Genomic DNA, 23,635 nt, shown 5'->3' with positions numbered 1-23,635 from the left:
TATTTTTATTGTTCCTTTTATTTCAGTTGTCAAACTGTTTATAACCCACAAGTTTTCTCACCTTCACCCTTCAAATTCTCGACCTCCCTTGCCCCCATCCAGTTGGGGGATAGTGTAAGCAAGCAGCTGTGTGGCCTGGGTTAAACTAGGATAGCAAGCCAACAGTGTTTCTTCTCTTTCTCCAACCTAATGTTAAAAGCATTGTTTCTTACAGGCAGATATTTGGTCATTAGGCATAACAGCCATAGAACTTGCAAAAGGAGAGCCACCTCATTCAGAATTACATCCAATGAAGGTGTTGTTCCTCATTCCTAAGAACAATCCACCAACGCTGGAAGGAAACTTCAGTAAATCCCTCAAAGAATTTGTTGAAGCCTGCTTAAACAAGGACCCAAGCTTTGTGAGTTTCATCTGTTTGTCAGTGTATAGTAGAGAACTGAACTTGACTGGTTTATATGAATTACATGAGTAAGTGCTTTTCATCTTTTCTAATACGGTGTGACATATGTGACTTTTTTTTTAGATACTGTATGTATTTAAAATCTCATTTGTATCAAGACTGAAGTCTAGATTTCTTTGCGTTTTTATAATGAGTCACTTAACACTCTCAAATGCATTAAAAAAAAACCTTCTCTTTTTTTTTTTTTTTTTAAGAGACCTACTGCAAAAGAGCTCTTAAAACACAAATTCATTTTACGAAACTCAAAGAAAACTTCTTATCTGACTGACCTCATTGATAGGCACAAGAGATGGAAGTCTGAACAAAGCCATGATGACTCCAGTTCTGATGACTCAGATACGTAAGTTTGAGGAGTCTGTAAAATATCCTTTGTAAATACAGGAGCCAAGTAGTTATTTTTAGCACATACATTCCTGTGTTCTGTTATTTTTAGCTTTTCAGCTAGCAGCCTTGGTAAACTAACAAAATCTTAATTTCAGTATTGCAAGGGATTTCATGCAAGTAACAGTCACTGAGAACAATTCTTCTGGTCCATATTCTATACTACCTTCTCTTTTATATGAGGTCTAGGGTTCTTCCTAGACATAAGGCCAGCTGTTATGCAAGCAGAAGATCTCACACTGCAAAGCCAAGTAGCACTGTGCAAATGAAAATCAAGTGAAGAGGCTGCCACAATTTATTCACAAATGCATTAAATTGCTCATAATAAAGAAAACATGACTATTCTCTGCAATTCCAGGCTACATGCTAATGGCAAGCATCAGGCTGTTCTTTTTTGGGTGACATTACAGCTTTATATTTGTTTACATTAATAATGGCTTCATGCCTTCCAGTGACCACAGTTTGAGCCCCAAACCAAGGCTAATTTGGAAGCTTAGTTACTAGTCCTAAAACTGTTCTCAGATCAGTTATTAACAGAACTTTGAGATTACAGTTCATTGTTACTGTGGAATATCAGACAACTTTGATAGCCCAGTATAGGAGAGTAGTGGATCTAGTATTGTTACTGAGGGCTTGTGAGACAATTTATCATTCTCTCTAAGCCCTCCTCTGCTTTCACAGCACTCCTTGCATTAGATGTGATAAAAAGGGTGAGTTGATTTGGCATACTGGAATACTAATTTTTCAAATCAATAAATATTTCTTCTGTTGGATCAAGTTGCTAGAGCTAGTGTATATAAGGAAGGTAGACCCACCTCTTTCAGTGACAGACAGACGTTCTATATGACTTCAAGCAGAAATCTTGGAGAATTTTCTTACACTGGTCACATGGTTTTTGACTTGGTAGGCTGCACTAAATACTTGTTATACAATGGCCACTAGATGCCCTTTCAGTCGGTGGTTTTCTTGCAGATCATGCTTAATTCACAAATCAGAAAGAAATGAACTTAGGATATTTATGGTAGTGAGATGAGAAATGTGTCACAGTGATTGATTAGTGTTAGCATAAATATTTTTGTTCTTTTAACTTAGCAGGAGTTATAGAAAAAATTCCTGTGCCATCCACAAACAGTGAGGCAAAAGATTGATTGATGGTAATGTAGTTTATTAAAGCCACTCTGTACCTGTATTTTTAAGCCAATTTTTTTTAAATGGAAAATTTGCCTTGCTAATGGACTAGGGATGAATGGTCTTCCACAAAGGTGTTCCAAGCTAGTGTCTTAGCTATTTTTCTAAGCAAAAAAAGTGAATTAGTTTTCTAATTCTAATCCCTGCACTCCTCTCCCCCCCTCTTCCCTAATGATTTGAGGTACTCTGCTAAAGCCAGTTTTCAGATAGCAATGAAACACTTCATGTTATTTGTTTATGGAACTTGGGAAATTTACAGCCTCACTTCCTTACATTTAATGAAGCATCTTTGTTTAATTTTTTTTTAATTTACCCAAAAGATAAACTACATTACTTTTCATACTTGTCTTTATACTTAGTGGCCTGCACAATAGAATCTGATCTTGGTCTTGACTGTAGTTTTTATGTTGAGCGTGTATATTGAATGAACATCAATAGGTAAGGTGTAGGTAATAAAATCTATGTATTTCTTTTTTTCCCTTCCCTTGAAGTGAAGCAGATGGTCAGGCTTCAGGTGGGAGTGATTCAGAGGAGTGGATCTTTACAATAAGAGAAAAAGACCCCAAGAATCTAGAGAATGGAGCAGCCCAGCCTTTGGAGTTGCAAAGAAACAAGGTGCTCAAAGTATTGACTTCATAAAACAAGGAGATAATTCTTACTTTAATAATTTAGTGAGGTGATTTTTATTTTATGCCTTTAAAAGCATTTAAATCTTGAAACTTTCAAAACTTTTGCTAAAAATGTATGTGCTACACTTGCCTTTCACAAAACATTTTGAGTAAGTCTTGAAGTTTGGGTATTCTGTAAATGTGCCCTTTTTCTGTAGTTGACAAAATACGTACCTTAATATTTCTCTAGTTTGTGAAATATTACCACTGGAGGAAGACCAGGCAATATTGTATTTTTAAAGTCTTCCTTCTGTATGGTAAATGAAAACTAGTTTTGGGGAAGACATTTTGGTCTTTTAGGGAAAAAGACTACGGTGTAGCAAAGAATAGAATGTGCCTGGACAAATAGAATAATAATATTGTATCATATGGGAGGAACCTAGTAAATATCAGCATGTCTGTGAGTTAGTACATGCTAAGTAGGATTGTGGGTTTTCTTCCCCTTCTGATTTTGAGCTTGCATGTCTTTGAGGTGGTGCAGCCTCAAATTTGAATTCAGCCTTTTGTATATATATACATATATTGAAACAGATTTTTCATAAAGGGTAGCATGTTTGTCTTTAATTAGAATACAATGAGGATGCTTTTGTCCAGAAAAATAAGTTGGTCAGAATTTTGCTTTCTTTAAAGGAAAAGGATATCCCAAAGAGGCCCCTATCCCAATGTCTGTCTACGGTTATATCCCCTTTATTTGCAGAGGTAAGTTATTGCTTTAAACCTTAACAATTGCAAGATTTATGTCTCTGAAAAAAATGAAAAATATAATGAATGACACGTAAGGTTACTACAACCCATTTTGAACTTGATGTGTTAAGTTTTAGCTCTGCCCTTTGCTTTCATGTGTGTCTGCTGTTGAGATCTGTTTTTACTTCTAACAGTACTTCATATGGATGGTAGTAACATCAACCATACTAACCTAAAGCAGTGAACATGAAAAAGGTGTCTAAGTGTTTGGATTACAGCATTTTATTTTTGACACTGCTTTATATATTCATCTATTACAAATTTTACGTTCCAAGATATGGCTGTGGACCAGATCAGCAAGAAGTTCTTTTGAATTTCAGTGCTGAAAACTGTATTTTGTTCCCTCTCTGAATTTTATATTTTATATTTTTCCCAAATACTTAAAAACAAATCTAAAAAAGAATGTATGAAGGGAAAGACAAATATATGAAAATGTGATTATGTTAAAAAGTTGATAAAATTCCTGCAGTGTGTGAATATCTTATTAATATATTTCTTCCTGGTTTTCTTCCAGTTGAAAGAAAAGAGTGAAGTGTGTGGTGGTAACACAGATTCCATAGAAGAACTGAGAAAGGCTATTTATTTAGCTGAAGAGGCTTGTCCAGGCATTGCAGATAACATGGTGTCACACCTTGTGCAGAGGCTTCAGAGGTAATGAAACTATTTCACTGTGGGTTTGATTTTACAAATATTTGACTTGTGTGAGACTGGAAGAATTAATTCTATTTCTAATAGAGAAGAAAACCACTTGTGCTTGCAGTTGGTGCAATTACCTTTGATTACTAGAAAAAAATCCAATCATATCAGTACTTCTAATTTCTAGCTTCGGGTGATAGCACATATGCACATTCATCCTGTTGGTGGGCATATTGTGTGTCAAATGAGACTGGACAGCCTTTTCCCTTTGCAGTTCACATAAGGGACACACAGGCTTTCTTAGTGTTTGGGTGTATGTTGCAGAGAGTGCTCTGTGTCACTCTTAGTTTCTTTTATCCACTTGAATAAATTGACTGTTCAGTTGGTCTGTGTTTCTTTCAGTCACAGAGTCAGTGGTTTCTTGTTCATTCATTAGAGACAGTATGTATGGGCTTTTGGTGACACCTCCAAACCCAACATTTGGTCTTACTTCAGAAGGCCAAATTTCATATGAGATTTTCTAACTGCCTCAGTTAGGAATATATTCTTACCAAACACTCAATTTTCTGTTCTTTTAAATATGAGTATATGATGGGTATAAATTTCAGAATTGCTTCCTGAAGAGGCTTTAAATGCAGCCTTGAATCCAGGAGCCCATAACTGTTGTGAATCTTACACCATCCAGGTTGGATTGCTTGGTACTAGAAAAAACTCATTGCAATGATTAATCATGGACTACTATGTTGAAAAAGATCATCCTGAGCAGCTGTCTCCTTTACACTGTCTATAACCAGACCTTGATACCACCTCTGAAGTTAAAGCAGAGGGTTGCCAGGCTGACATTTTCTCATTCAGTAAAAAAAATGCCAAGAAATCTGCAAAGCAATCGTGTTTGTTGCTTGAAGCCCAGTCAGCATCTCTAGTCCTGAACAGTTACTCCTAATGGCAGATGTCCTGTCCTGTCTCAGTTGATCCTGGCAGACTTAAAAGAGTTGAGCTTCCATCGCAGTTTGTTTCCATCAGGGCTTTCAAAATTGAATTCAGTCTTTCATCAGCTCAATATTTCAGTGTCATATTTCTATCAGTCTGGTACAGGACCTTCCTGGAACCGGGAACTTCAAAGACTTGATGCTGTAATTGAAGCTGAAAATGACCATTTGGAGACAGTGCCCAGACATGGGCACTTTTGGGGATGCTGGGGATGATCTTACTTGTTCCTGTCCTGACAGCAACAATCATCTTTGTCCTAAGAGAAAGATGTCAGAACCCCTTATATACCTATTTAGCATTTTGTTTTCCTTCTGTTATACTTCCTTGGACTGTTACTGTTTTTCTTGTTTGTAGTGTCTTAGAACAGTGGAGGCAGGCACTTCATTCTTTTTGAAGGAGATAAAGAATTATTCATAGAGAATAGTTGTTGATGGGTCACATCTGGGTGAACTGTCTCTTCTTTTCAGGGGTGATATTCAGCTAGTACTGGGATCGTGACTAGCACTCCTTCCAGCAAGGAAGTGAAAGAAATGAGTGGCATGATACCCTACTAAAAATGAGTTTGAACCATTCCATAGCTTAGTAGGTTTCCCTTGTGGATAAAGCTATTTTTGGAGCTAGTCAAATTCTGAAAAGATAGTTCCTTCTTGTTTGAATGCTACAGGATTACACTGTGTTAGATTAAGTCGTTCATTTTATCCACTTTAATAGCCTCTCAGTTTGCTGGCTAATTCCTGAAAATAGGTTTTCAACAACATTTCTTAATACCATTTACATTCCCCTTATGATTAGTTAGAACTGGATTTTGCAAATTTGTCTGAATGAATTAATCGGGACCCTCAGGCTGCCCAGTAATTTGAGTGAATCCAGTTACCTTCTCCCTCCAGTTTTGTTCTCGGATGTTTGAAAAAGTTTACTGAAATTTTAATGTGATTAAAATGTGTGCTTCTTTCCTTGAATGACTTAAGAATCTGCTTAGATCAAGAAATTCAGGTTTCCTGTCCCAGTAATAGTTTGAAAAGATTATGATGTAAACTTGCAAAGTAGGAAAGTCTGAATCACTGAATGTTGCCCCACTGTACAGAGTTCTTACATCATTATATACTGCTCAGTAACACACTTAAATGCAGGTTGCTGCTGTTTGTTAGGAAAGCAGTGATACTCTAACAGGATGTATTTCACATGTTGTTCACCTCTATGGCTCTTTCTTTAAAGTGTGTAGCAGTGGTCAGTGTCCTTGTGCAAGGAAAAAGGCTGGAACTTCAGCAGCCTAAAATGGAATAACTTCTCATTGCTGCTTGTTGTAGAATGCCTTTCTGAAAGTCACAACAATAACTATTTATTTTCTTTTTCAGATATTCACTAGCTGGAGGAAGTTCTTCATCCTACTGACATACTCTTCCTGACTTTTCTAAGACAACAGAGATCCCACAGTGTCTGCATTGAAGGCACGCACTCTAATGTTGTTCTGCCTTTCAGTGTCTGGAAAGTCCTTTGGTGGAAGGACATTCCTAAATGTGCAAGAGTGAAAATCAAGTATTTTTGATGGAGGCAGTCTTTTTCAGCTCCTTAAAGCTATAATTTTTTTAAATGATAATGCACATATTCCAGGGAGGTGTCCTTTTGTAAAATCTGAAATGTATATCTAGGTTTGTGATAGAGAAATTGAAGATATTGAGAAACCTCAGGTATCTTGCTTTAAGAATTCCATTGAGAGATGGAGCATGGTTGTTGGAATTGTGTACAGATATGTATATAATGTCTTTTTTAACAGAAAGCCTTTCAACGTGCATAAGGAATCACTGTGTACAAAATGGTAAAGTGCTTTTGTAGATAATGTTAGTGGGGTAAATATTTGACAGGCTATAACTGAGTATTGCCTTGCCTTTATTACATGTAAAGTTTGAATTATGTGATAAGTGAATCTTGGTTTGATTTTTGTATGTGAAGTATTTGCCATTGAAAGAGTTAATCCTGTACTATGGAATCTTCTATTCGTACCTCAGTACAGACATAATTTTATTCTGTTTCTCCAATATTTCATCCGTTTTATCTATATTCTGAGCTTGGCTTTCTAATAATGGTTGTTTTAAATTTCATACACCTTGCCTCTTAAAGCTTTAAATTTAAATTATTTGTTTTCCTAAAGAATGAGCTCTTTCATATTTTCGGTTTTAAATTGTGCCAATGCAAATTCTGAACCCTATCTATTGTTCAATTTTAGTAGCAGATATTTGTGAAGCTTGTGAAATTCAGATACAATCTTTTTTTCACCTGAACATGTTTGAATGCTCGCACAAATAAATCTTTATTCCCTTCATCTGTTCTGAAATATCTCATTAAGGTGTTGGCTCTGAGGCAGTGGCAAGTATTTCTTCATCATGCCCATTTTTATCATTAAAATTAATATTTTGCAGCATAGAAGAAAAATTATCCACAGATGCAATATTCAGTCTCGCTGCCTCGATCTGTGCATCTCTTTACCAAAACTGAAAGACACTGGACACAAAGGCTGCAAAACTGAGCCCAAGTGTTATGTGCTAGTCCTTGTGCTAGCTTGCTTACCCAGAGAAAAGTTACTTCTTGAAAATTCTGAATTTTGAAATTTCCACTATTTCTGTAAAGGCTTTTAGATAGCTGACATCAGGCTTTGTAGATCTTGGAGATAGTAACATTAGTTCATTAGTTACATGAACAGTTGATTAGGTAGCTGCTATTTTTATTTCCCCCCCCCCCCCAGTATTACTGTGAGGTTTACCTTGGTTTCTTTCAGCAAGACTATATTCAGGTGCTTCTTATTCCAGTAGCTAAGAGAGCATTTTTGCCTTCTTTTTAATGAAGAATTTGACAATTTTATGCTTTGCATGACAGTGAGGACAGTGAGGCAGCTTACATCTTTAATTCATTTTCTTTTTCCTTCCTTTTTTTTTTTTTCTTAATATAGATAGGAGCTTTGGAACAGAAGGATTAACATTTAAAAGTATTGGCATATCTATCTGCCTTGATACAAAAAGGCTCAGGTTTGCTAAACATTCTGGAAGCTGGTGAGGTCTCTTTGCAGGACTTCATATCTCCATGGTAGCCCTTAGTCTATGCATATTAATAGCCTTAATTTATTAATTTAAGAATTTAACAGTAAGAGGACACTGTCTTGCAAACAGAGCTAGGAAGCTTCTGCCCAGGTTGAAACAAGTTGAAAGAAATGGGTGAATGTGTGTTCATCTTGTGGCCATACTCTTGGACACAGCACGTTTGCTAGCTAATGAGCTAATGGCTTTCCTTTATGACTAAGGGAATTTAAGGTAAATTGAACATAAATTTGAGCTATGTTTTATAACTCCTCCTTGTTTAATATCTTTAATTATGTTGGTTTGCGTGCTCTTAAGTGTTAAGGATAGGCTCACCTTTGAGGAAACAAATTTAGCACTGGTATTGTGAAATGTGCATCTGAATATGGAAATTCACCTATTGATGTCTCAGTATTAGAACATTCAGCCCTTCAGTAGATCTGTGTGCTGTCACAGCACATGGAAATCAACAGGTGTGTTTGCACTGGAAATACAAATTGATCAACATGAGCTATTCCCTAGTCATCTGTTAATGTAAGGACTGGAAATTAAATTAAGCAAGCTTACTTGGAGATTGACAGAACTCTGAGACACAGTGAGGAAGTTAAATTTATGGTTCTGGCTTGATTGTTAAGGGTTAAGAATTTCTCAATCAGCAAATTCTAAGGTACGCTTTTTGAACACTCATTTGAAAAGTTATACATAGATGTTTTGAGTTATATTTTAGTTGTGTTCCAGGACTGTATGTTGAGGAAATACTTCTCTGAGTAGATGGTGGCAGAATTTGCTTGATGAATGTGTTGGAGCTTAAGATGAGTAAGACCTGCAGTGAGGGCAGCTGGCCAAAAGACTTGGGCATTTAGAAGAAGACAAGACCTCATTTATGGTAGAGATGTGTATTTTTATATGTAATATATAGATTATTTAAATATAGACTATCTTAAACTGAGATTCACTGAAAAAACAAATGTGCTGTATCTTGAATGTAGAAGTACAATCAATTGCTATTGAAAAGTATTGGTGCTTTAAAAATCAGGTCTATATTAGTAACAGAAAAGAAGCTTCATTTGAAAGAAGCACCGCCTCGGTTTCTCAGAGAAAAAGAAGTATACTGATATTTTTGAGAGGTTGTTTCATCCTAAAAACATGTCTGTGTTACAATGTTGCACTGATGATTTTTCTGTGCAGGTAGTATTTCATGCAGTCTTGACTATACTAAATGACAAGCTATCTCTATTTATGCAAACATTTAAATTAGTAGAACTGCTTATTTGTCAGGGATTTAATGATTAGGCAGTAAATAAACTCACTGTTTAAAAACAATAAAATCAGTTATTTGAACTGAAGGCTTGCTTTTTTGTAAGTATCAGATGTGTCATCTATTTTTTTAACCTTATTTTCCTTGCAGTTGCACTTTGTAGTTGATGGCCAGTTTACTGAAGGATGACGGTATGATCACTAGTGCACAGAATGCTTTTGGTGTAATAATGAAGCAGTTCCTTCTCCAGGTGCCACAGTCCCTCTGCAGCTTCAAACATTCTGTGTGTGCCTGTGTGGGTACAGACAGATGAACCAATTATTACGGAACAGACTAAGTGGGCTGTTTTTGCCCCTGCTGTGCAGGAGGGGCAGGTGGAGGGGAAAGGGAGGGCTGGGGGCATTGGCACTTCACTGAAAAGCAGCTGGCACGGTGCGAGTTCACATCCTACTGTAGCCACCATCACCCCTTCTTCTGCCTTTTAATGTACTTTTAATGTACTTGTGCAATTTCTTGTTCAGCTCTCAGTACTTTATGTGACGTTCCGTATTAGTTTTTAAACAACGTGGTTTGTAGTAGTTTTACATTAACCTTACTTTGAAGGACGTGCATTTTTGCCCTCAGAAAATGTCACCGTTGGAATATTATCTGGAGTGCTGATAAGCACAAGTGTAAATCAAGGATCAGGGCAATCACTAATCGTTTTTGTAAGCTGCTGGGGAGGAGCTTATGGTATTAGCACAAACCTGCTTGTTGTTTTTAACTGTGTTTTGCATATGTGCTAGTAACTGCACTGAGCACATGCCATAGACAAATTGCATGTAATGGTTTCCTGCCACCATTAAAACATGATTACAGAGGGCGATGAAAGTGTATATCTTGTTTTCTGTAATGCTGCTGCCTGTTTATAGCAGTGTATTTAAATTTTACTTCTGTCACTCTACACCAACATAATAAACCTCCTCGTAAACTACATGACCTAGAAATAAAGAAGGAAAAGTTTAATGAAATGTTGACACTGGAGTGGTCAGTAAAATGAGATTTGGGATCCCTTCCCAAGAGGGGGTGCTCTTGAAGTTTTCTAGTGCAGTTATTGCCCTTGTGTCAGTAATGGTAAGCAGAAAATTTATAAGTTGGTGTTCAGTTTTCAGTGGTAATCATCTCAGAATTTGTACCATTTACAGATGGCAACGCTTTAAAACCCCCTTTAACCCCCTTTGTAGTGCCCATCCTGCCAGCCAAGTGAAACCAATGAAGTGTTCACATCAAATTGCAAACCTCCAGGGTTTAACCTTTAACTGATGACAAAGAGCTGCACACCTGTAATTATACTTCATTACTATTTTCAGCTGCTAAAAACTGCATGTGTGGCACATGGCAAATTATTCCTTTTCCTTCTACCAACTTTTCTGTGCCCCTAGGGCAGAGAGGATGTCCATGTGCTCTAAACAACTGGAGTTGCCTGGATGTATATAATTGTGCTTGCTTTTGAGGGAGAAGATGATGTAATTGGTCCTGTCTAAAAAGACAGAATGGTCAAAGTTGGGGTTTTCAGGTCATGATTCTTTGTTTTGTTCTTGGCTGATGGAACGGTAGGCAATTACTCCTGATTTTTTTCTCTAAAACAAATTTTTCTTACTCTTTTCTTTAGTCAGAGACTTACCAAGATTTCTGCAATCACAGCATGTTTTCCTCTACCTGCCAGCTTGTCTTTCAGTCTGTTGTTTTTGGCTGCTTTCAGCTGAATTTACAAAGGCATTGAGGTGTCAACATTTTTTAATTAAAATTTTCTGAAAATAGGTAGGCTTGAGGTATATTAATAAATACATCTTAATGAAGGTTAAATTAGACAGCAGATAAATGGTGGAGATGCGTAGTCTTGTGGAAAAAAAAGTCCACAGGAGTCCAGGCTTTCCTGATCCCATTGTGTGTGGTGCAACCTCCAATGGCAGTAAAGTTTCTGTTTTGTTTTTGTTTGTTATTTGAAACTGGCACCTATTCATGGTGAATAATAACAACACCAAGAGTAAATCTCATGGAGTGATGTGTCTGAGGTTTTCCGGCTGCTGAGAGTGGCGCGTTTAGTCATGGCTATTGACCCAGCACTCAGTGACCCTGCCTGTCTGCAGGCCCTGCTTGGCTAAACAGGCAGCAATATGATGTGAATCAGGGTTAAAAATAAGTGGTTGTATATTACAGCTTTCTATACACTGAGTTTTATTCACACACATGGACTTTGTCTGATAGCAAGATACAGCTGTCACAGTTGATTTTACTCTCTTACCATGATTTCCATTTTGGGTTAACCTTGGGAATAAAGAACTAAAACAATGCTAACAAAGTTGACAGCAGTTCACATGGTTCCATTTAAAAAAAGGATGTAAAAAAAATCACACTGGTAGGGAAGGAAAAAAATCTTACTTTAACCTTTTTTTCTATAGGGAAAAGGTAATACAAAAAGGTGAAAACGATGAATCAGGTGGATACTCTGGAGCTGAATCAACAGCCTAGCTTGGTCTCTGCTGTTATGATAAATAGCACTGTATCTTGAGCTTTACCTTATTTTCCAAATTTACTTTTGTGTGAAAATGAAACACAGTGAGAAAAGGTGTTTATCTTATATCTTTTGAAAGCTCAGAATAAACTTCTGCAGCAGATAGCAGTAATGAGGATTATCCAACAAGCCCCAGGGATCTAAACTAAAATTCATTTTGGCTGAATTAAGGGCATGGCTCTCAATATAGTTTCCATTAAAAAAATAATCTTCTCACTGTTATAGATACCAATTCTAAAGAGCAGATGTAGGGCCCTGACTGGCTTGTAAGGTGTTGCAGATACTATTTTACATCTCAGTAATAATTTTGGAGGGATCACATCTGCAGTCTTTTACTTCATAGCAACATCACATGCTCTTGCTTCTTCAACTTTTTTTTTCCAGATCCATAAGGCTGCAGCTTGGGTTATTGTTCATCTATGCCATGTTATTTCCTCTTTTCCTCATTACAGAGATTGTTGTTCACATTCCTGGTCAGTCCTGAAGCACCGTAGTTCCTGTTCATTACTGAGGTGATTGAACTCGCTTTGGCACTACAGAGCAGGGGCACAGGTTTGGAATGGACAAGGCAGTGGGGCCTGCAACTGGGAAAAAGGGTTTCAGATTTTTCTGCCTACTTTTTAAGTTTGTCCTTCAGCGTATCATAGCCAGAGGTGATGCTGTAGGGTAGGTATGATTACTGCATTGGTACTGAGAATCAGGGGCAATAGCTAAGGAAAAAAGCAACTGCAACACATAACCTGCCCAGGGCGTTACCTGCAGCTGAAGGAAGTACAGTGAACTAGTTTTTTCCTTTGTTAGGATGCGCTTGGATTTGGCCATGGGGACTGCTGCTTGTCCTAAGGGGTTAGGAGTCCATCCTCTTCTTGGATGGAGGTATGTGTGTAGCTTTGTTTGGAGTCGGGTAATACAAAGAAAGCTTTACTATCTCGAAACAGGAATATATACGATAGTATTGTGAGGTATTTTATTCCCTTTTGTTGTGAGCAAAGCTGTAACAAGTTGTTTTATACATTGCACACAGGTAAGCCATTAACAAAGCAAATAGCTAGATGAAGAAAAAGTAGGGGTAGAATTGCCCCTGCTTCGTTTCCCAGATCAACATTCAGGCCCCCTCTGCCTAGCACCATGTTTCCTCAAAGGCCCATAATGGTGATAGATGTGTTACCAGCACATCAAACTTCCAATAACGGAAGTTTCACATCACCCTCATGACAAAGTGTTTCTTAAGACACAAGGAAAAGCATCTAAGACTAGTAGACGTAGTGCTGCCAACCTTCTGAGTGGGCCACCAGCTTATCCAAAATGCTGTGCTAGCTGCTGTCAGCCAGATATGTGAAATGGGTAGTTCTGCTGCAGGCTGTAGCAGTTGCTCTCTGTCTACTGAGCCCCAGGAGAGAGAGGGAGAGACTGAAATTCCAACAAGAAACTGAAAGTCAGGTTGGGATGTGTAGCAAGCAGGATGAAAACTTGAGGCTTCAGTAGTACCTTCAGCTTAGAGCAATTTAGTTACCGAAATGCCCTACAAATGAATCACAAATAGCTGTGGTTCTCGTAGCATACAGGTTTTCTTTCAAGTTCTTAAAACAAACAGCAGAATGTCACCACAGCCTTTAATTTCTTCTTGTACATACCATTCACAGTACATTAACAGCCCAAATAATATTGCACTGGATTATTTTAAAAATTTTTCATCTTGCAAGTAGTATTCACTTTTCAAAGCCAACAGATAACTTGGTCAACTCGCACCAAGAAAATGGTTAGATAAGAATCCTATACTTTATTTATACCACATGGATTTGTAACCCCAAAGGGAAATGAGAATGAGCTGTAAACTGTTTCTTTGTTAAAGATAGAAAATTAGTAAATCCTTGCTGATTAAATGTAGAAAGACTGGGAAAAAAACCATGAAATCTGAAAGTTATCTCATTCCTGTTAGACTGCTTGCTGTATATGTAATTATATTCTATACTGTGAAAGTCCATCTACATTTAGAAATCCAGCAGTCTAGAGATTAACATGGTAAAAAAAAATAATATATTTTTAAGAAAAGAGAAGAAATAAGTGTTTGCCTCAGAGGAGAAAGTTTTCAGATTTCAGTCATCTGGGGTTTTTTTAGGTGCAATCTTTGAGGCAACAAAATGTCTTTTGGCATTTGGCACTCTAATAAGGACAATATTTTAATACTGGCACAAGCTAAAAACAGCACAGAATGACAAAATACAAGACATGAAACGAACTGCAGCCACTGGGATGATGGTAAGCTAGTTTGAATATACAGAGAACTTAAACAGTTTTGCTGATGAATTGTGAAAGTTTCTGCAAAACCATATTTATTCTCCTCTTTTACCAAATCGCAAGTTTTCCTAAACATGGAGGGAGAAAAGTTTCAAATGTCCTCTAGAAAATCAGCAGCTGCTGGACAATCAACACGGCGGCTTGTTAAGCCATCAATAGGCATGAGGCTCTTTATGACTCAGAGCTCGGGTGCGTGAGGCAGAGCTGGTGGCACTTCGGATCACTTCCATCCATCTGTGAGGAGGCACGAGGAGGGACACAAACAAAAGAATGGTCAATTCCCAAGGGAAGATTTCTTGAAAGATATAGTCTGTGCTAATAGTTGTACAGTTTTATTTTCCGTGTCTACAGGAGCATCTTACTTGCTACTTAACTTCTATCTGAAATCAAGAGGATCCAAATGACTGCCACTACAGAAAGGAGGTTTAAAGAGAATAAGCAGCAGGTGTGGGACCCAAAACTCACAAGCTTAGTAGTGATTTTACTTGCTCTGCAGACACCAAACCTTTTTTCTTAACTCGAGAGTGAAAAAAACGTACTTTAGCTGCAATATCTATTTCTTTTTCCTAGAACTGAGAAAGGGATTTTGTGTTTTCATTTATCACCTCTTTCCCACAATGTTTTATTTATAGCTTTAGACTGACATGGCTAAAACTTAAAAATAAATTTCTTTGATGAGAATTTTGGGATTTTTGACGTTTTAGTGCTTCATATAAAAGACTTAAATTAGTTCCTAGTATGAACAACCACAAACCACAAATTAGGAGGAGTAGTGCCTTTTCCCTGGCTCTCCATGTATTTGAAGTTCAGTGGGAAGTGTAAAAATTACATGGTGAAGTGGCATAAATATGGAGTAGGAACAGCTGCTTCTGTGAAAAAATTGGAAATTTATTTAAGGTGTGGATTTTTCATGCTGTTGTGCTAGAGGGAGCAAAGCTATTCTGAAGAGCTCCTGAGAAGTCCTGTAATCTGTTCACATACTTTGTGAAAGCCCCAGGTTAGATGGGGCTTTGAGCAACCTGGTCTAGTGAAAGGTATCCCTGCCCCTTGCAGGGGGTTTGGAACTAGATGATCTTTAAGGTCCCTTCCAACCAAAACCATTCTGACTTTATGAAGTCTGAGACCTAATGCTCCCCGTACAGCCAGCTTGATCAATTTTGACTGCATAGTTCAAGGTTTTGCAGTGATTACTGTTACAGCTTCCACATCATCAAAACCAATCACTTGATTTTAGTGGTATCAGGTTTAAAATGTCTCTTATAATTTTGACAGGTTCTTTCTCCTGTTGTGCTGAACTACTTGCCTGCATTACTGAACCAATTTATTAAAGTTTACATCTATTAATGTTGTTCTGAAAAACACTCCTGGAATTGAACAAAAATTTCCTCTCACAGAAGACAAACTTACCTTTCAAACGTATATTCACTTTCAGCCCTGAAGTAGTACACATGGGATTTGAAATGTAGCTTGAACACATAATCTTTGTGAATGTTTTCAGATTCAGAAGGAATAGTAAGTGAATATCCCAATAAAGGAAGGCTGGCTAAAGGATGATTGTCCTGAAAAGATATGATGGAAAGTGCTGTGAGATCAAATGCTCTTAATTAAAGAGAGCGCATAAGTAAATGGAGGGGAGATATGCACTCATTTAAAGATCACCGTGTTTCCACGTGTGTGCGGAAAAACACCAGGTTTTTATACTTGCAATAAACTTAATTAATTATCTGCCATTGTTACAGACCATCATCAGGATGGTGCATGTTCATTGTTGGCATTGTTACTCCTTTAGAAGTGTGCTGGCCACCCGGCAGCATTCATTGCTTCAGTCCTTTCACTGCATGGCATAGCATGGCATGTTTGAACAAATTATTTCTTTATGCCTCTTACATGTAGAATATACTCCAATTCATAATTTTTAATCTCAGAATTCATAATCTCAGAATTTGTACAAGAGAAAAGTCTTATTTAAGGCTTGCACCACAACTTCTGAGTAGTGAGGTCTGCTGTACTTTTAAGGATGATCTGTACTGTGACTGTTGAAAGCTTCAGGAAAGAACTGACAAGAGAGCAGATTGAGAACAGGCCCTGCTCTGTGTTCCAGTGGCAGTGAAGGCTGTGTGTGTAGCTGTGACAAGTGCACCTGCTTCTCTCGCCTGCAGCATCTCTGACTGATGTCCACTTTTCTTTCTGCTCCCTCTTTGGAAGAAAACCCCCAAACATCTTCTCCAGGCACACACACTCATCCAGTCAGTTACCTGGTGCGATTTATAGAAGAACATGCAGAAGTTGGTGAACACCACCCAAAGCTTCTGCCACCCGTTGCTGTTTTTGAATTTTCTTAGGAGGTTTCCAGACAGCTGGTTCTGAAACATATCAAAATTAGCCAAATAAAACAGTGGTATTTGCAGCTTAATTATTGTAAGAAAAATTATTTGACTTTATCTGGTTGTACGTGACCTTGTGGTACATGAAAATGTTTTGGTTGAATGGACATACTTTTCTGAATTTTATTGCTGCTAAGTAGTACTTTATGTAACTTTTTTTTTTGTTTGCAGCTGGGTACTTCCAAAGTCTCAAAGCTACTACACTAATTATTTTCTCAATTGAGATGGCTTTAAGTAATTTATTACTAAACATAAGTCTTATTATCCTACTCTGTTCTTTTAGAATGATATTTAAAAAGAATGGAAACAGAAAGTCTGACATGAATTTGTGATGTAAAGGAAAATTGTGACATACTTGAGAGTTGCAGATAGAGGTTGAGCTCTCAGTACCCAGGGAGTTCACACGGTAACTTTTCGAAGATTTCAAAAACAAGGACTGTTAACCTTATTCTTAGCTGGATTTGGGGTAGTTTAACAAAAAAGGAGGAGGAAGCCATAACAAAGTACATGTATTCAATGGCTGGTTGAAGAAACTGCTCTTCACATACTGAATATGTAAAGCACAGTATCATTGCTCCCTGCAATTGAAAGGGAGTTCTCAGTGGATTATTAATGACTTCCCATTCCTTGTAGACTGGAAGGGCTCTCACCTAGATCAAAACAGCTGTTTACATCTTTATGTTTATATAATAACTTAATGTGTAAAGCTTAATAGTCAAAATCTGGAGGTCCTGGTGTACCTACTACAAATAAAGTATTCTTAAAAAGTTCTGTTGTCACCAGCCTTGGATATATGTTAAAGCCTTTATCATCTCATTCTCTGATATCTGGACTGCTGCCTCCTTGTCCTAAGTTACACGTGTACTCCTTCATTTTCTGTTACCTCATTACTCTGGAGGATATCATAAAAGGACAGGCTTTGCATTCGGTACCAGCAGACATATGAAATGGAAACAGGCCGCTGATCACTGATCAGTCCAGCAGGTAGGGAGGAACAGTCACTGACAGAGAGAGGATCTTCTACCACAAGAGAGACAGAAAGGAGGGAGAGACACAAAGAAAATAAACAATAATGCTGAAGTGAGAGGCACCGACAGAATGACGTGAGCATGAGCGTAACCTGCCACGCATGGAACAGCAGTGGAGCTGAAGATGTTTTCACAGAACAACACATGTCTCCAGGGCGTGTTTGGTCTTCACTGCTTTGTTTGTGTTCGAGGCACGGGGAAGGAACAAAAATGAGGAACAATGAGCACTGATCTCAGACCTAGTTAGATTTGCCTAACTAAATGTTTTAATTGTTAAAATGAGTCACTGGTTTTATATCTATTTATAATAAGCCCTCTGCTTTAGGAAAAAATATGAGACCTTGCCCTGTGCTGAACTATTCTTCCCTTTCAGGATATAAGGGCATAAAGAGTGGAAAATTCACCTGCATGGGATCGAAATGAGGCTCTACAGTCAGCATTTTCTAGTACAGAATAATTTTCCTTGTCATATTTCAGCAACAAACTCAGCTTCAGTTTAAAAACAGAGGTGGTTACACAAACTAGGAATAGGTCTGTCCTTGCACGTATATGTTCTGCATCAATACATCTTCTCTAGAGCAATGACGGCCTGATGTCTGAGGGCTGCTGCTTGAGTGCAAATGCACTCAGCTTTATGATTCCTTTTTCCATTTTCATTGAGCATTAATTTCCATTTGATGAGGGCTGTGATAAAGTATTCCGAGCTCCCTGGAGACTGTCTTGGTGAAGGAAGAACACCTTAGCAGGCTTACCACTTCATCCTAAAACCTACGCTGAACTAGGAGTCTTTTATTTCAGTCTTTGAAAAGTCAATGTCTGCACCTCGGCTGTTGAGTACAGAATTAACAAATGTGTATCAAATTGGCTTAGCTGTGATCAGGGGGAAAAAAAGTGGTTTTATTTTGAGTTGGAAAACGCAAATAAAGAAAAAGCAAATGAGACTGAGCAATGACAAAAGGTTCCAGAAAAGATGGCTAGGTAAAGAAAGTAAGTTAGTAATACACATAATTAAAACTCTGGCTGCAGCAGCTAAAGACAATATCCTTTCCGCTCGAGCAATGACTTAATGCCTCTATAACTGAAAGCATTAAGACAGTTTGAACTACTTTAAATTTTAAAGGGCATCAACATTTTTTTTGACAGTTACTTCTATGAAAATTACTGCTCTAACTGATTTTACAGAGGTGCACTATGGGAGTGGATATGTGCTTCTTGAGTGATGGTTTATGCCATCGTTTGAGGATATGGGAGGCAGTTCAGTAGGTGTGCCTGAAACTTCCCCAGAAGGAGACAATGGAACAGTGCACTTATTAATGAGGAGCAAAAAGGAAATTGTCAATTCAAAAGCGAGCCTGGAGCTGCAGTTCAGATCGTTCTGAGGCAGATACCTCCACAGCAATACTAAAGTCGATCATTGAAACACTGGTATTTCTGTGCCAGCAGACGTGCACCGTAGTGTTGCCACGGTGTGGTGACTGACGTTCGAGTGAGGTGCGGGATGCACTGAGGTCGTCCTCAGATTCCTGGTCTACAGTAGTTTCATCAGGAGACTCTATGAAATGCAGGGAAAAAGCATCTTTCTTCCTCTATGCAACAACATATATAATTGGAAAAATTAAACAAATCAATTCTGTCCACAATATTGTGAACTAATTTTAAAACACAATTTTAGAAGTAATTTTGTGCAGATTTTTAAGTAGATTATTATATTTTATATATTTACTTAATGTGTTTCTGCAAGTGTTAGAATTAAAGACTAACTACCATGCTTTGTTGGTGTTTTAATACCTTCCAAGGACAGACACTGCCCAAATCTGGTTATATAGTTCCTGAAATCATTATGCTTAAATCACTTCTCTATTCAATGAAAATTTCTGCTAACATCAACAAGAACATTAAAATGACACATCTATAATATATCTATACATATATATATAAATCAACTTCAAATGCATTGGTTTGACCTCTGGCCAGCATTTTTCACCATTTTGCTTAGCAGCAATTAGCAATCATACTGACAAAAGTGAGTTAAACCTACTCTCTAACATTTACTTACTATTGTCAGGTGGGCTGCTTGCCAGTAGCTCTGGGGCAGGGCCACTGCTTTTTTCTGCAAGGTCTATTGCCATCTGGATGTCCTCAGTCCATTTGTCCATTTCAGCACGGGTACTAACAATGAAAATTAAAGTTTTATTCACTTTTTTACAGGCTGAAAGCAAACTCTAAGAAACAAGCTAAGCTTACTTTTAATTAAATAAATTTAGTCACAAGATGCTACTTTTTTTTTTCCCTTGATAACTTAGATTTGGTTCCAACTTGCCACTCTGTTTTGTCCCATTCACTTTTTTTTTACCAAGTGGCTTTCACAAAAAAATACACCTTTGAAATTGTTTTAGGAGCAAATACAAACAAAATGATGCCTCTGTGTCCCACTGTGACAGCTGCAGAGAAATACAGTTTACATGTGTGTGTTGTCTTCACTGGATTACCTTGCAGCAACAACGATGGACTGGTGTTGACCTCGTAGAGTCAGACAATGAGGAACTCCCCATTCCTCCTCACTTTCTTCTATCTGAGAGATTAAAAACCCAAATGCAGTCAGATTTCAGAAAGTGTGTATTTCTTAAGGTGAAACAGTGAACTGAACAAGCTCTTACCATTGGGGAAAAGAAAACTAAGAGAAATGTTCACAAACAACAACTTTGAGCTAGGTATTGAGAAAAAAAAATGGTGGTTTGCGAGTTGGAAGAACGGTAAGTTAGTCCTGCAAAACCTCTCAAACCAAAAGTGTGGCTTTGTCTGCTTTTTGTCAAAGAAAATAGTGATATTTTTATCAGAAGATGATTTATCATACAAAGGGGTATATTAAAAAGGCTGTGAGTGCCCTGGACACTGCAGCATAACACAGTTCTGTTGTGAACAAGTTCAGGCCAAATGGCCATCAATAATGGAGTAGAGTCCTTGAAACGCTAGATAAAACTCGAAGCCTTGCAGGTGTTTAGAGAAAATCAGTCACTGTGGTACTGATTACCTAATTTAATTCTCAGGAAAACAGTACAGAAGATATACAAACCCATGAGAAGTTCAACGAAAATAATTGAGGGAATGAAAGTGTTTTGAAATTAGCAAAAACATTTTTGAAACCATATAGGAAGAGGTAACTAGGTCCTATTGGCTTGAACTGGCTGTGTGCCAGAAGAATTGCAGCAAGAGCTCCAAATGATATATTGCTGCCAGTTTCCCACTACTTAGGCTTTAAGATACAGATCTGGAAACATTAGGAAATGGTTTTTTTATAGAAATTAGATGGTCGCTACTGTTTACTTGCCTTGCACAGTGTGTCTTTATTGAACTGGTGATGAATTACTTGTAAGACTAATGGTTAAATTATAGTTGAAAAAAAAATAAAGAAGCCATCTCATGAGAAGTTTGCTTTATGAGGAAGCAGCCCCCAAAAATGCCTTTTTTCCCTGTCATTTTTTGCTTATTTAATCACCTTTGTGCAGAAGGCCACATGAACACATGCTGAACCCAATGCAGCCCCAATCAGGCACTGTAAAATGTAACTCCAGCTTCTCTGAATCAGAGCCCCCCCCTTTGGCTGCTGCTTTCAGTCCAGCAGAAATCATCAAGCACTTAAGATGGGATCACAAATGGCCATTTAAGCACAAATGCCTTAAGTTCTGATAATACTTACTGTCATGCCATACAGTGGAAGATGCCCATGGACTTTAAACTGATTGGATGCTGTCAGGCCTCTACTTGTGTACAACAAAATATCATTAAACTAAAAAACAAGAATAAGCATTATTAGAATGATGTTGGTTGGCATGGATGTATGTGGAAAACAATATCAGAAAGGTAAATACAGAAAAACTGACTATATGACAATCCTAATGCATGAATCCAAAATATTGGCTTCCACACTACACTACCTCGTGTTAGCACCTATCTTCCTTCTGAGCTAGTTTTAGGTATGTTCCCACAATTTTCCACTGGATATGATCCAATGCCTTCTAATATTCCCTTTGTGATCTCTGTGTCAGAACTAACAAGCCACACAACAGCAGTGAAACCGAGTAGTACATTTCACACTCTGCCATACTTTGAAGCTACGGAAGATGTGTCTTTCATCAATATTTTCTTCTGCTTTAAGTGGAAGGATAAGTATATGTGAGAGATGTGTCCCACTCAACCCTTATGAACAGAGTGGTTGTCTATTACTCCCCATATTCAGAAGGAAGTCAGGAGACCTGTTTTAAGGTAGATGGATTTAGGTTTGAAATACCAAGGTGCAGAGACTGAATATCTCAATTTGTAGAGCTTCATGCAGGAAACAGCAGTTGTCCAAAGCATGTTAAATGACTGTCTGTGTTTTGTTGCCATAAAATAAATGGCATGTTTTCACTGTGCCACCTGGGTCAAAGGGTGTTTTTCTCAAACCAGATGGTTGCATTGAGAAAATCATACTCTCTGATGTGAAACAGAGCTCTCACCACAGACCTCTACAATTCAGTAGCAGTAGTTCATGAAGCTTTGTGGATCAGCCACTAGAGGGGGATTTAATTTTGCCAATGATTGCACATGTATTTGGAATCCCACAATACTGACCTGGGATTTTACTTCCAAATAGAGTCTGGTGCTTAAGACAGATCAAAGACTTCTTTGACAGAGCAAGCACCTGACTTGAGAGTCTAGTCTTAGATTTTTAATGTTTTGAAAGATTAATATCAAACACCTTGTAAAACCTAGCATACTCACAAGCTTTTCTACACACATATTGTCTTCACTGTTTGCATACAAGGAAGTATTCTCGTGCCACGCAGCAGTAGCTATTCAATGTTTTACCCTGTAACAATGGATTAGAAACTCTATGCACTCTATTGGGTATTCCAGTGTGCCAGCACCAAGGGCTCAGCATCAGCAAGATGGGGAGCTTGGGAGCAAATCAGCTGGCCAGGAAGAGAGAAGGAACCATCTGATCAGCTCTTGTGGATCAGAGATTGAATGGGATCACCATAACCTAAAAATGCTGTGAGTGATGTTGGGAGGAGTTAACCTTTTCTAGGGCAAGAGCTACAAAATGTATCTCCAGGTAAAAACACGTTCACCGATATGTTGGGCATCCGTGGGCTGAAACTGGATGGTTTATGGAAAAATTTGATTCTGTTACGTGTCCTGAGAGCATTATGGGGATTATTGTTCATATCACCAGAAGTCACTCTTTATCTTCTTTTCTGCATATAATCACTATCCATGGTGCCACTTTTCATTTTGCAATAACTCTGCTTTTATCTAAGAAGACAAAGTGCTAGGAGGTAATATTTTACCATTATAGTCACCTGGTCATATAAAAAATAGTTTTATCTTTGTAAGAAGCAGTTACATTGGATTTGGACAGAGTTGTAAATTCTTAACAACCAGCTACACAGGTGATGTATTATGCCAACTGAAAAAAGGCTGTTTAAAAATATTTACCGTAATTCACAATTTGAGTCTAACAGTATGTCTAATAGTTGACTAGAGTTACATTTCATTATGTAAAGAAAAACTATCTTTTTACTTACCAGAAAGAACATCCGTTGCTGTAAACCTTTTCCAGACAACTTACTAAGACTGCCCAGTCTAATGAACTCCTGTGGGAAACAAATAAAAAAAAAGTATCTCCTGCAAAAATGACAATTTTTTTATTACGCAAACATAAATATGACTACTTGGTCATAGGAATGATTTGACTACCAGTCACCAAGACTTTTAATTTTATTAAATATGTTAAAAATTTAATTTATAGGATAATTCCTTTCCATTTTTAACTGTCTTTAGGATAAACTCCTTTCATTCATTTTAGGAAAATTCAGCTAAGCAAATTTTTTTAACCGAAAATTAAGAAAGCTTAACTTCAGACAGCTCCCTCTTTCATCAGTTTTGAATGAGTATTTGCCATGGTACAAATGATGTAAAAACTAATGGTAAGTTGC

The 23,635-nt window shown here is 37.6% G+C and overlaps 2 protein-coding genes across 11 annotated transcripts in view; one reads left to right on the top strand and one right to left on the bottom strand.

Annotated features, from left to right (window-relative positions):
- STK24 (serine/threonine kinase 24) overlaps positions 1 to 10,365 on the top strand; it is a 55,324-nt gene extending 44,959 nt beyond the window's left edge. Inside the window, exons 6-11 of one of the 2 annotated variants that reach the window (XM_017821065.1) lie at positions 215 to 400; positions 655 to 800; positions 2,521 to 2,644; positions 3,328 to 3,396; positions 3,956 to 4,092; positions 6,423 to 10,365. In XM_017821065.1, the coding sequence (XP_017676554.1) occupies positions 215 to 400; positions 655 to 800; positions 2,521 to 2,644; positions 3,328 to 3,396; positions 3,956 to 4,092; positions 6,423 to 6,459 (699 nt within the window). In that variant the 3' untranslated portion in view covers positions 6,460 to 10,365. Of the gene's footprint in view, positions 1 to 199; positions 401 to 654; positions 801 to 2,520; positions 2,645 to 3,327; positions 3,397 to 3,955; positions 4,093 to 6,422 lie in introns of both variants that reach the window. The other variant, XM_017821064.1, reaches the window with a different exon arrangement.
- A 3,126-nt stretch (positions 10,366 to 13,491) lies between these two features.
- Positions 13,492 to 23,635, bottom strand: part of FARP1 (FERM, ARH/RhoGEF and pleckstrin domain protein 1) — a 207,261-nt gene continuing 197,117 nt past the window's right edge. For 5 of the 9 annotated variants that reach the window (XM_017821054.1, XM_017821058.1, XM_017821057.1 and 2 more), the window contains exons 20-27: positions 23,225 to 23,293; positions 21,355 to 21,444; positions 20,147 to 20,229; positions 19,714 to 19,826; positions 19,046 to 19,209; positions 16,501 to 16,608; positions 15,653 to 15,804; positions 13,492 to 14,479 (exon numbers count right to left, since the gene is read on the bottom strand). In XM_017821054.1, the coding sequence (XP_017676543.1) occupies positions 14,398 to 14,479; positions 15,653 to 15,804; positions 16,501 to 16,608; positions 19,046 to 19,209; positions 19,714 to 19,826; positions 20,147 to 20,229; positions 21,355 to 21,444; positions 23,225 to 23,293 (861 nt within the window). In that variant the 3' untranslated portion in view covers positions 13,492 to 14,397. Of the gene's footprint in view, positions 14,480 to 15,652; positions 15,805 to 16,500; positions 16,609 to 17,512; positions 17,650 to 19,045; positions 19,210 to 19,713; positions 19,827 to 20,146; positions 20,230 to 21,354; positions 21,445 to 23,224; positions 23,294 to 23,635 lie in introns of those variants that run through there. The other 4 variants (XM_017821061.1, XM_017821060.1, XM_017821062.1 and 1 more) reach the window with 4 other exon arrangements.

This window comes from Lepidothrix coronata, unplaced genomic scaffold, assembly GCF_001604755.1.
Source record: "Lepidothrix coronata isolate B3197 unplaced genomic scaffold, Lepidothrix_coronata-1.0 Scaffold88, whole genome shotgun sequence".
In the NCBI taxonomy this organism is placed as follows: Eukaryota; Metazoa; Chordata; class Aves; order Passeriformes; family Pipridae; genus Lepidothrix; species Lepidothrix coronata.
This window is presented reverse-complemented; position numbering and strand designations above follow the sequence as displayed.